Here is a 13,306-nt window from a genome sequence, read left to right as displayed (position 1 = left end):
GGATAAAGCTAGTTAAATAGTATACAGCAGATTGGATATAATCCGACACAAAAACATCTTTCTAAACTTTAATTTCAAAAGTTTCATTTAAAGGAATAAACCATGGCAGCACAGCTCCAAGGCGTGGTTGCTCCTCTTGCTCCATGTGGCAGGCTGGGAACAGTTCCAGTCCCCAGGGTCAGCATGAGTGCAGGAAATGTCTCCAGTTACAGCTCCTGGAAGCTCGAGTTGCAGAACTGGAGCGGCGGCTGGAGACACTGTGGAGCATCCGCGAGTCGGAGATCGTCATGGATAGCACGTATAGAGAGGTGGTCACACCGCAGGCTCAGATTCCGTAGGCAGGAAGGGAGAAAGTGCAAGGCAGAGAAGCTATAGTCAAAAATCAAAAAGGGCGACAGTACAAGGTACAGTGACTGAGGGGAGCTCAGTGAATAGGCCCAGTAATACTAAAAGGAACAAAACGGGAAGTAAAAACATTAATGGAAAGCGACGCGGCAGGTTGTTACATGAAGATATGGGTTCAACGACAAGGAAAATTAGGAGAAAAGTTAAGAGGAAAAATAACTTAGGAGAGGTTACTGATCAAGGTATTAAGATTCAAAACAGAGGTATAAAAGCCAACATAAGTGTACTTTACCTGAATGCTCGTAGTATTCGGAATAAGGTAAATGAGTTGATGGCGCAAATCATCGTGAATGACTATGATTTAGTGGCTATTACTGAAACATGGTTAAAGGATGGTCACGACTGGGAGTTAAATATCCAAGGGTATCAAACTATTCGGAAGGACAGAGTGGATGGTAAGGGAGGTGGTGTAGCTCTGTTATTTAAGGATGACATCCGGGCAATAGTAAGGGATGACATCGGTGCTATGGAGGATAAGGTTGAATCCATTTGGGTGGAAATCAGGAATAGTAAGGCGAAAAAGTCACTGATAGGAGTAGTCTATAGGCCACCAAATAGTAACATTATGGTGGGGCAGGCAATAAACAAATAAATAACTGATACATGTAGAAATGGTACAGCAGTTATCATGGGAGATTTTAATCTACATGTCGATTGGTTTAACCAGGTCAGTCAAGACAGCCTTGAGGAGGAGTTTATAGAATGTATCCGCGATAGTTTCTGAGAACAGTATGTACTGGAACCTACGAGGGAACAAGCGGTCCTAGATTTGGTCCTGTGTAATGAGACAGGATTGATTAATGATCTCATAGTTCGAGATCCTCTCGGAAGGAGTGATCACAATATGGTGGAATTTAAAATACAGATAGAGGATAGGAAGGTAAAATCAAACCCTTGTGTTTTGTGCTTAAACAAAGGAGATTACAATGGGATGAGAGAAGAGCTAGCTAAGGTAGACTGGGAGCAAAGGCTTTATGGTGAAACAGTTGAGGAACAGTGGAGAACCTTCCAAGTGATTTTCCACAGTGCTCAGCAAAGGTTTATACCAACAAAAAGGAAAGACGGTAGAAAGAGGGAAAATCGACCATGGATATCTAAGGAAATAAGGGAGAGTATCAAATTGAAGGAAAAAGCATACAAAGTGGCAAAGATTAGTGGGACACGAGAGGACTGGGAAATGTTTAGGGGGCAACAGGAAGCTACTAAAAAAGCTATAAAGAAGAGTAAGATAAATTATGAGAGTAAACTTGCTCAGAATATAAAAACAGATAGTAAAAGTTTCTACAAATATATAAAACAAAAGAGAGTGGCTAAGGTAAATATTGGTCCTTTAGAGGATGAGAAGGGAGATTTAATAATGGAAGATGAGGAAATGGCTGAGGAACTGAACAGGTTTTTTGGGTGGGTCTTCACAGTGGAAGACACAACTAACATGCCAGTGACTGATGGAAATGAGGCTATGACAGGTGAGGACCTTGAGATGTTGTTATCACTAAGGAGGTAGTGATGGGCAAGCTAAAGGTAGACAAGTTTCCTGGCCCTGATGGAATGCATCCCAGAGTGCTAAAAGAGATGGCTAGGGAAATTGCAAATGCACAAGTGAAAATTTACCAAAATTCACTAGACTCAGGGGTGGTCCCGGCGGATTGGAAATTAGCAAACGTGACACCACTGTTTAAAAAAAACAGAAAGCAGGTAATTATAGGCCAGTTAGCTTAATTTTGGTAGTAGGGAAGATGCTGGAATCTATCATCAAGGAAGAAATAGCGAGGCATCTGGATGGAAATTGTCCCATTGGGCAGACGCAGCATGGGTTCATAAAGGGCAGGTCGTGCCTAACTAATTTAGTGGAATTTTTTGAGGACATTACCAATGCGGTAGATAACGGGGAGCCAATGGATGTGGTGTATCTGGATTTCCAGAAAGCTTTTGACAAGGTGCCGCACAAAAGGTTGCTGCATAAGATAAAGATGCATGGCATTAAGGGGAAAGTAGTAGCATGGATAGAGGATTGGTTAATTAATAGAAAGCAAAGAGTGGGGATTAATGGGTGTTTCTCTGGTTGGCAATCAGTAGCTAGTGGTGTCCATCAGGGATCAGTGTTGGTCCCACAATTGTTCACAATTTACATAGATGATTTGGAGTTGGGGACCAAGTGCAATGTGTCCAAGTTTGCAGACGACACTAAGATGAGTGGTAAAGCAAAAAGTGCAGAGAATACTGGGTCTGCAGAGGGATTTGGAGAGGTTAAATGAATGGGCTAGGGTCTGGCAGATGGAATATAATGTTGACAAATGTGAGATTATTCATTTTGGTAGGAATAACAGCAAAAGGGATTATTATTTAAATGATAAAATATTAAAACATGCTGCTATGCAGAGAGACCTGGGTGTGTTAGTGCATGAGTCGCAAAAAGTTGGTTTACAGGTGCAACAGGTGATTAAGAAGGCAAATGGAGTTTTGTCCCACATTGCTAGAGGGATGGAGTTTAAGACTAGGGAGGTTATGCTGCAATTGTATAAGGTGTTAGTGAGGTCACACCTGGAGTATTGTGTTCAGTTTTGGCTTCCTTACCTGAGAAAGGACGTACTGGCACTGGAGGGTGTGCAGAGGAGATTCACTAGGTTAATCCCAGAGCTGAAGGGGTTGGATTACGAGGAGAGGTTGAGTAGACTGGGACTGTACTCGTTGGAATTTAGAAGGATGCGGGGGGGATCTTATAGAAACATATATAATTATGAAGGGAATAGATAGGATAGATGTGGGCAGGTTGTTTCCACTGGCGGGTGAAAGCAGAACTAGGGAGCATAGCCTCAAAATAAGGGGAAGTAGATTTAGGACTGAGCTTAGGAGAAACTTCTTTACCCAAAGGGTTGTGAATCTATGGAATTCCTTGCCCAGAGAAGCAGTAGAGGCTCCTTCATTAAATGTTTTAAAGATAAAGTTAGATAGTTTTTTGAAGAATAAAGGGATTATGGGTTATGGTGTTCGGCCGGGAAAGTGGAGCTGAGTCCACAAAAGATCAGCCATGATCTCATTGAATGGCGGAGCAGGCTCGAGGGGCCAGATGGCCGACTCCTGCTCCTAGTTCATATGTTCTTCTGACTCTGATTAGGCACCATCCTTGAATTAAGGGGAACCCAACAAAGGCTATGACACAGTCTAGAGAAATCTATCCCAGTTTATTTACAAATGTAATACAGAAATGCTAAAACAGATATTTTTTATAACTTTTAAACCAGTGTTTGATTTTTGGAGTTAGTTTTCCAGAAATGTCTCCCTATAATTACTGATTGGACAAATTCAGTAACTGGTCAAAAACTCAAACAGAAAACATTTGCAGTCTTGTTTAAATGTACACTTACCTGGTCAAAGAAAGCTTTCCAGTTCTATAGAAGGAAGCAGCGATGTACATGTGGATGGAAAGGAAAAGCAGAATAAGACTCAGCACACAGCAGTATATATAATGCATACTGCTTTACCTAATATAGATCACACATACTGGTCTAGCTCGTATATGACATACGCTGATATATCTAATGCAAATACATTCTGTAGCAATGTGCTGATTTAAAGAAGATGGAATTGATATGGTAAAACAGATTGACAATGTTTAACTTACTGTTAGTTTGGGCAACTATAATCACATCAACCTTCTTAGGTGGTTACATAAATTTTCTACCTGAACTACCTGGTATTAGTGCTCTGGACACCTTGCCCCCTTAATACTGGCCAACAACAACGTACATTTATACCGCATCTCTAACTTTATAAGTCATCCAAGCCATGTCCCATTTTATTCATTTTCCACTTTCTCATTTTCAAACTGCATCCTCCTGTTTACACTTGGACTCAATGAGGTCCATCCCCTGTTGTGCAAATCAGACTAGAGTGAGATAAATAGTCTCAGTTGTGATGCCTCTGTGGTTAAATAGCTGGTCACTTTTTACCATGTGCCTCACAAGTGAAACATGGCCCTGCAGGTGAGAATCCTTTGGAATATGAGCCCCTCCTGACCTACCTCAGTTGGTTGAATCCGCCAGAGAGCTCACACTGATGAAAGTTTCATTGATCTAAATGCTTCCAGTAGCCTTAATGACTCTTAGAATCCCTACACTGCACAAGTAGGCTATTCGGCTCATCGCGTCTGCACTGAAAGACCACCCCACCTACTCCCAATCCCCTGCACTATCCCCGTAACTCCACCTAACTCAACTGTTGGACACCCAGGGGCAATTTAGCGTGGCCAATCCACCTAACCTGCACATCTTTGGAGTGTGGGAGGAAACCAGAGCACCCGGAGGAAACCCACACAGACACGGGGGAAAGTGCAAACTCCACACAGACAGCCACCCGAGGCCGGAATTGAACCTGGGTCCCTGGTGCTGTGAGGCAGCAGTGCTAACCACTCTGCCACCATGCCGCCCACGCCTCCTCCACCTCTTTAATAACCAGCCTGAGGCCACGAGGTTATTAATCTGGTCAGTAGCACCACATTCCCCATCGAAACAGCAGAAATCCTCGCCTATCCCCATGTCCCTGAAGATCTATCTCAGCCTCTCATCGACAGTAGTCATTGCTCCGTCATCAGCAAATCAGACCCATCTGCGGCATTCTCAATAATGAAAGAAAATGGATTTCAGATGTCTCATGTTCTCTGTCTCAGTCCCTTTCAGACCCATTAAGCTGCAGGTGGTGACACTCACTCCAGCTTCTGAGCTGCATCAGAGTTCCTTGCTGTTCAATCAAGATCAATATCCAAAACTTCCACTTCTGGTTATCCAAAACCTCCACTTCGCTATTGTTAAAAAGATTCCAATAAACTAGCAGTCAGGGTATGAATGCTCGGCTGTACTCAGGGATATCAGCTGTGATTCACAGAGCAGCACGCTTGCCTTTGAATCAGAAGGGTGTGGATTTGAGTCCCACTCAGGAGATTTAAGAATGTGATCCAGGCTGATACTTCACGAAGGGTGCTCTGCACTGGCAAAGGTGTTGTTGCCTTTAATGTATTAAGTTGAGGCCTTGGCCTGCAATTTCAAATGGGTGTGATTTTGAAGAACAGGGCATTCTGCCTGATGCCCTGATCAATATTTACCCTTTGAGGAATATCATTAAACACAGACTATCTGGGCAGCACGGTAGCACAAGCGGATAGCACTGTGGCTTCACAGTGCCAGGGTCCCAGGTTCGATTCCCCGCTGGGTCACAGTCTCTGCAGAGTCTGCACGTTCTCCCCGTGTGTGCGTGGGTTTCCTCCGGGTGCTCCGGTTTCCTCCCACAGTCCAAAGACGTGCAGGTTAGGTGGATTGGCCATGATAAATTACCCTTAGTGACCAAAAAGGTTAGGAGGGGTTATTGGGTTACGGGGATAGGGTGAAAGTGAGGGTTTAAGTGGGTCGGTGCAGACTCGATGGGCTGAATGGCCTCCTTCTGCACTGTATGTTCTAAGTTCTATCTGGTAATCTCTCTCATTGTTATTTGTGGGAGCTTGCTGTGCACAAATTGGCCGCAGTATCACAGCAGTGATGCCAGTAGATTGTAAAATGCTTACGGTTGTGACAGGTGCTTTATAAATGCAAATTTGTGCATTCCTTCTTGAAGCTGAAGTAGTCAGTCTCAGCTTGGGTGGGGGAATGTGGCCGACAACTGGCTTCAGGGTTCCCAAGCTCAGGACGGAGAGGTCGAAACGGCCCATCAGCCTTGCTCAGAGCGACACACAGGCAGATATCAACTAAGGATGGGGCCAGACTATGCTGTGTAGACAATATGGGTTGAACAGGCCAATAATCATTGGTCATCGTCAGTCGCAAACGTCCCCAGTGAAAGCAAAGGTCAGCATGAGTCAGAGTAGGGATATTAAATGAGAAAGCTTCCACACTCATAGACTCATAGAATTTACAGTGCAGAAGGAGGCCATTCGGCCCATCGAGTCTGCACCGGCTCATGGAAAGAGCACCCTACCCAAGGACAACGCCTCCACCCTATCCCCATAACCCAGTAACCCCAGCCAACACTATGGGCAATTTGGGACACTAAGGGCAATTTATCATGGCCAATCCACCTAACCTGCACATCTTTGGATTGTGGGAGGAAACCGGAGCACCCGGAGGAAACCCACGCAGACACGGGGAGGATGTATAGACTCCGCACAGACAGTGACCCAAGCCGGAATCGAACCTGGGACCCTGGAGCTGTGAAGCAATTGTGCTATCCACAATGCTACCGTGCTGCCTGTAACACACATCATTGCGGACAAGTGCTGGAAACCGGGATTCGAGTAAGATAAGGTAAAGTCCCAGCACAGTCCCAGCTTCCCCCATTGAGGGGAGGGGGGGGGAGCTGACTGGTGGTGATTTAACCCGAGGATCACCACACCTCAGGCGAGGGGCAAGGTTAAGAAGGCAGAGCATTCACGAATAGCCTCAGCCGATACAGGAATTGAACCCACTCTGCTGATCTTGTGCTGCATTACGAACCAGCTGCCCAGCCCACTGAGCTAAACCAGCCCCCACATTTGCGTAAGTAGGTGCTTGATGGCCAGTATGGCCACGATGGGCCTCTTTTGGTGCTGTAAAAACGATTAGGCTATCCTGTGGAGCAATTTCATAGGCCTGAAATCAGGTGGAAGACAGATATATTAAAAGATCTCAGGGTAAGTTAGTTTTCTCCTCACTGAGCTGATAATACAACAGCAATGTCTCATGTCCCAAATGTGAAGGTCAGGGCATCACATGTTGTGTGATAACATTTACTGTGTGGAATGCACAATGTGATTAACCAAAATATTGCTGATGATTATTTTGTTCTCTTGCAGTGGAGATGCTGGGGTTGGGGAGGGCGAACTGCGCCATAGGCATCCCTCAGCCTGCCTCCCCCCCAGTGGGCACTCTCCGCATATGAGCCTTGATTCTGAATGGTGGCTAGCTATTTGACCAGAGGGGGCATCTATTCTGAGACTTGTCACCTAGAACATAGAACATACAGTGCAGAAGGAGGCCATTCGGCCCATTGAGTCTGCACCGTCCCTCTGAAAGAACATCCTACCTAGGCCCACCTATCCCCAAACCTCTGCAACCCCACCTAACCTTTTGTACACTGATAGGCAATTTATCATTGGCCAATCCACCTATCCTGCACACGTTTGGACTGTGGGAGGAAACCGGAGCACCTGGAGGAAACCCACGCAGAGAGAACGGGGAGAATGTGCAGACTCCACACAGACAGTCACCCGAGGCCGGAATTGAATCCGGGTACCTGCTGTGAGGCAGCAGTGCTAACCACTGTGTCACCAAAACAATAAGGGTGAATTTATTCCCATTCCTTTGTTGCAATGCTGTCCACAGAATCATTACACCAACTCTGTCACATTACCTAAAGCTGGAGACACTAACACATCACAAAACATGACAGCACTTAATTTTCCCCCTCACCCACTTTTCCGACACTATGTTTGTTTGTTCGCAGGGTAGCACGGTGGAGCAGAGGGTAGCACGGTGGAGCAGAGGGCAGCACGGTGGAGCAGAGGGCAGCACGGTGGAGCAGAGGGTGGCACGGTGGAGCAGAGGGCGGCACGGTGGAGCAGAGGGTAGCACGGTGGAGCAGAGGGTAGCACGGTGGAGCAGAGGGTATCACGGTGGAGCAGAGGGCGGCACGGTGGAGCAGAGGGCGGCACGGTGGAGCAGAGGGTAGCACGGTGGAGCAGAGGGTAGCACGGTGGAGCAGAGGGCGGCACGGTGGAGCAGAGGGCGGCACGGTGGAGCAGAGGGCTGCACGGTGGAGCAGAGGGCAGCACGGTGGAGCAGAGGGCGGCACGGTGGAGCAGAGGGCGGCACGGTGGAGCAGAGGGCAGCACGGTGGAGCAGAGGGCGGCACGGTGGAGCAGAGGGCAGCACGGTGGAGCAGAGGGTAGCACGGTGGAGCAGAGGGCAGCACGGTGGAGCAGAGGGTAGCACGGTGGAGCAGAGGGCAGCACGGTGGAGCAGAGGGCGGCACGGTGGAGCAGAGGGTATCACGGTGGAGCAGAGGGTGGCACGGTGGAGTAGAGGGCAGCACGGTGGAGCAGAGGGCGGCACGGTGGAGCAGAGGGCAGCACGGTGGAGCAGAGGGCGGCACGGTGGAGCAGAGGGCAGCACGGTGGAGCAGAGGGTATCACGGTGGAGCAGAGGGCGGCGCGGTGGAGCAGAGGGCAGCACGGTGGAGCAGAGGGCGGCACGGTGGAGCAGAGGGTAGCACGGTGGAGCAGAGGGCGGCACGGTGGAGCAGAGGGCGGCACGGTGGAGCAGAGGGCGGCACGGTGGAGCAGAGGGCGGCACGGTGGAGCAGAGGGCAGCACGGTGGAGCAGAGGGCGGCACGGTGGAGCAGAGGGCTGCACGGTGGAGCAGAGGGCGGCACGGTGGAGCAGAGGGCTGCACGGTGGAGCAGAGGGCGGCACGGTGGAGCAGAGGGCGGCACGGTGGAGCAGAGGGCAGCACGGTGGAGCAGAGGGCAGCACGGTGGAGCAGAGGGCAGCACGGTGGAGCAGAGGGCGGCACGGTGGAGCAGAGGGCGGCACGGTGGAGCAGAGGGCGGCGCGGTGGAGCACAGGGCAGCACGGTGGAGCAGAGGGTAGCACGGTGGAGCAGAGGGCAGCACGGTGGAGCAGAGGGTATCACGGTGGAGCAGAGGGCAGCACGGTGGAGCAGAGGGTAGCACGGTGGAGCAGAGGGTAGCACGGTGGAGCAGAGGGTAGCACGGTGGAGCAGAGGGTAGCACGGTGGAGCAGAGGGCAGCACGGTGGAGCAGAGGGCGGCACGGTGGAGCAGAGGGCAGCACGGTGGAGCAGAGGGTAGCACGGTGGAGCAGAGGGCAGCACGGTGGAGCAGAGGGTAGCACGGTGGAGCAGAGGGCAGCACGGTGGAGCAGAGGGCGGCACGGTGGAGCAGAGGGTATCACGGTGGAGCAGAGGGTGGCACGGTGGAGCAGAGGGCGGCACGGTGGAGCAGAGGGCAGCACGGTGGAGCAGAGGGTATCACGGTGGAGCAGAGGGCGGCGCGGTGGAGCAGAGGGCAGCACGGTGGAGCAGAGGGCGGCACGGTGGAGCAGAGGGTAGCACGGTGGAGCAGAGGGCGGCACGGTGGAGCAGAGGGCGGCACGGTGGAGCAGAGGGCGGCACGGTGGAGCAGAGGGCAGCACGGTGGAGCAGAGGGCAGCACGGTGGAGCAGAGGGCGGCACGGTGGAGCAGAGGGCAGCACGGTGGAGCAGAGGGCGGCACGGTGGAGCAGAGGGCAGCACGGTGGAGCAGAGGGCGGCACGGTGGAGCAGAGGGCAGCACGGTGGAGCAGAGGGCGGCACGGTGGAGCAGAGGGCGGCACGGTGGAGCAGAGGGCGGCGCGGTGGAGCACAGGGCAGCACGGTGGAGCAGAGGGCAGCACGGTGGAGCAGAGGGTAGCACGGTGGAGCAGAGGGCAGCACGGTGGAGCAGAGGGCAGCACGGTGGAGCAGAGGGCGGCACGGTGGAGCAGAGGGCAGCACGGTGGAGCAGAGGGTAGCACGGTGGAGCAGAGGGTAGCACGGTGGAGCAGAGGGTATCACGGTGGAGCAGAGGGTAGCACGGTGGAGCAGAGGGCAGCACGGTGGAGCAGAGGGTATCACGGTGGAGCAGAGGGCAGCACGGTGGAGCAGAGGGCTGCACGGTGGAGCAGAGGGCAGCACGGTGGAGCAGAGGGTATCACGGTGGAGCAGAGGGTAGCACGGTGGAGCAGAGGGCGGCACGGTGGAGCAGAGGGCGGCACGGTGGAGCAGAGGGTAGCACGGTGGAGCAAAGGGCAGCACGGTGGAGCAGAGGGCAGCACGGTGGAGCAGAGGGCGGCACGGTGGAGCAGAGGGCGGCACGGTGGAGCAGAGGGTAGCACGGTGGAGCAGAGGGCGGCACGGTGGAACAGAGGGCAGCAGGGTGGAGCAGAGGGTTGCACGGTGGAGCAGAGGGCAGCACGGTGGAGCAGAGGGCAGCACGGTGGAGCAGAGGGTATCACGGTGGAGCAGAGGGTAGCACGGTGGAGCACAGGGCAGCACGGTGGAGCAGAGGGTAGCACGGTGGAGCAGAGGGCAGCACGGTGGAGCAGAGGGTCGCACGGTGGAGCAGAGGGCAGCACGGTGGAGCAGAGGGTATCACGGTGGAGCAGAGGGTAGCACGGTGGAGCAGAGGGTAGCACGGTGGAGCAGAGGGTAGCACGGTGGAGCAGAGGGCAGCACGGTGGAGCAGAGGGTAGCACGGTGGAGCAGAGGGCAGCACGGTGGAGCAGAGGGTATCACGGTGGAGCAGAGGGCAGCACGGTGGAGCAGAGGGTAGCACGGTGGAGCAGAGGGTAGCACGGTGGAGCAGAGGGTAGCACGGTGGAGCAGAGGGTAGCACGGTGGAGCAGAGGGCAGCACGGTGGAGCAGAGGGTAGCACGGTGGAGCAGAGGGTTGCACGGTGGAGCAGAGGGCAGCACGGTGGAGCAGAGGGTAGCACGGTGGAGCAGAGGGTATCACGGTGGAGCAGAGGGCGGCACGGTGGAGCAGAGGGCAGCACGGTGGAGCAGAGGGCAGCACGGTGGAGCAGAGGGCAGCACGGTGGTGCAGAGGGTAGCACGGTGGAGCAGAGGGTGGCACGGTTGAGCAGAGGGTAGCACGGTGGAGCAGAGGGTAGCACGGTGGAGCAGAGGGTAGCACGGTGGAGCAGAGGGCAGCACGGTGGAGCAGAGGGCGGCACGGTGGAGCAGAGGGCAGCACGGTGGAGCAGAGGGTAGCACGGTGGAGCAGAGGGTAGCACGGTGGAGCAGAGGGTATCACGGTGGAGCAGAGGGCGGCACGGTGGAGCAGAGGGTATCACGGTGGAGCAGAGGGCAGCACGGTGGAGCAGAGGGTATCACGGTGGAGCAGAGGGCAGCACGGTGGAGCAGAGGGTATCACGGTGGAGCAGAGGGCAGCACGGTGGAGCAGAGGGTAGCACGGTGGAGCAGAGGGCGGCACGGTGGAGCAGAGGGTATCACGGTGGAGCAGAGGGCGGCACGGTGGAGCAGAGGGTATCACGGTGGAGCAGAGGGCAGCACGGTGGAGCAGAGGGCAGCACGGTGGAGCAGAGGGCAGCACGGTGGAGCAGAGGGTAGCACGGTGGAGCAGAGGGTAGCACGGTGGAGCAGAGGGCGGCACGGTGGAGCAGAGGGTATCACGGTGGAGCAGAGGGCGGCACGGTGGAGCAGAGGGTATCACGGTGGAGCAGAGGGCAGCACGGTGGAGCAGAGGGCAGCACGGTGGAGCAGAGGGCAGCACGGTGGAGCAGGGGGCAGCACGGTGGAGCAGAGGGCAGCACGGTGGAGCAGAGGGCAGCACGGTGGAGCAGGGGGCAGCACGGTGGAGCAGAGGGCAGCACGGTGGAGCAGAGGGCGGCACGGTGGAGCAGAGGGCGGCACGGTGGAGCAGAGGGTAGCACGGTGGAGCAGAGGGTATCACGGTGGAGCAGAGGGCGGCGCGGTGGAGCAGAGGGCAGCACGGTGGAGCAGAGGGTAGCACGGTGGAGCAGAGGGTAGCACGGTGGAGCAGAGGGTATCACGGTGGAGCAGAGGGCGGCACGGTGGAGCAGAGGGCAGCACGGTGGAGCAGAGGGCAGCACGGTGGAGCAGAGGGCAGCACGGTGGAGCAGGGGGCAGCACGGTGGAGCAGAGGGCAGCACGGTGGAGCAGAGGGCGGCACGGTGGAGCAGAGGGCGGCACGGTGGAGCAGAGGGTAGCACGGTGGAGCAGAGGGCAGCACGGTGGAGCAGAGGGCGGCACGGTGGAGCAGAGGGCGGCACGGTGGAGCAGAGGGCAGCACGGTGGAGCAGAGGGCAGCACGGTGGAGCAGAGGGTAGCACGGTGGAGCAGAGGGTAGCACGGTGGAGCAGAGGGCGGCACGGTGGAGCAGTGGGTATCACGGTGGAGCAGAGGGTAGCACGGTGGAGCAGAGGGCGGCACGGTGGAGCAGAGGGTATCACGGTGGAGCAGAGGGCGGCACGGTGGAGCAGAGGGTAGCACGGTGGAGCAGAGGGCGGCACGGTGGAGCAGTGGGTATCACGGTGGAGCAGAGGGTAGCACGGTGGAGCAGAGGGTAGCACGGTGGAGCAGAGGGTAGCACGGTGGAGCAGAGGGTAGCACGGTGGAGCAGAGGGTAGCACGGTGGAGCAGAGGGTAGCACGGTGGAGCAGAGGGCGGCACGGTGGAGCAGAGGGTATCACGGTGGAGCAGAGGGTAGCACGGTGGAGCAGAGTGCAGCACGGTGGAGCAGAGGGCAGCACGGTGGAGCAGAGGGCAGCACGGTGGAGCAGAGGGTATCACGGTGGAGCAGAGGGCGGCACGGTGCAGCAGAGGGCAGCACGGTGGAGCAGAGGGCAGCACGGTGGAGCAGAGGGCAGCACGGTGGAGCAGAGGGCAGCACGGTGGAGCAGAGGGCGGCACGGTGCAGCAGAGGGCAGCACGGTGGAGCAGAGGGCAGCACGGTGGAGCAGAGGGCAGCACGGTGGAGCAGAGGGTATCATGGTGGAGCAGAGGGCAGCACGGTGGAGCAGAGGGTATCACGGTGGAGCAGAGGGTAGCATAGTGGAGCAGAGGGTATCACGGTGGAGCAGAGGGTAGCACGGTGGAGCAGAGGGTAGCACGGTGGAGCAGAGGGTAGCACGGTGGAGGAGAGGGTAGCACGGTGGAGCAGAGGGCGGCACGGTGGAGCAGAGGGCAGCACGGTGGAGCAGAGGGCAGCACGGTGGAGCAGAGGGTAGCATAGTGGAGCAGAGGGTATCACGGTGGAGCAGAGGGTAGCACGGTGGAGCAGAGGGTAGCACGGTGGAGCAGAGGGTAGCACGGTGGAGGAGAGGGTAGCACGGTGGAGCAGAGGGTAGCACGGTGGA

At 54.8% G+C, this 13,306-nt stretch overlaps 1 protein-coding gene across 1 annotated transcript in view; it reads right to left on the bottom strand.

The window, feature by feature from the left end:
* The window catches only part of LOC140406216 (rhomboid-related protein 3-like), a gene marked incomplete at its 3' end in the record, with an annotated part of 90,117 nt that overhangs the window by 59,792 nt on the left and 17,019 nt on the right, over positions 1-13,306 (bottom strand). The window contains exon 2 of the mRNA XM_072494357.1: positions 3,771-3,794. Within this exon, the coding sequence (XP_072350458.1) occupies positions 3,771-3,794 (24 nt within the window). The remainder of the gene's footprint in view (positions 1-3,770; positions 3,795-13,306) is intronic.

The sequence above is a fragment of the Scyliorhinus torazame genome, unplaced genomic scaffold (genome assembly GCF_047496885.1).
Source record: "Scyliorhinus torazame isolate Kashiwa2021f unplaced genomic scaffold, sScyTor2.1 scaffold_372, whole genome shotgun sequence".
NCBI lineage: Eukaryota > Metazoa > Chordata > Chondrichthyes > Carcharhiniformes > Scyliorhinidae > Scyliorhinus > Scyliorhinus torazame.
Note: the sequence above shows the minus strand (reverse complement) of the source record. Positions and strands in the feature narration are given on the sequence as shown.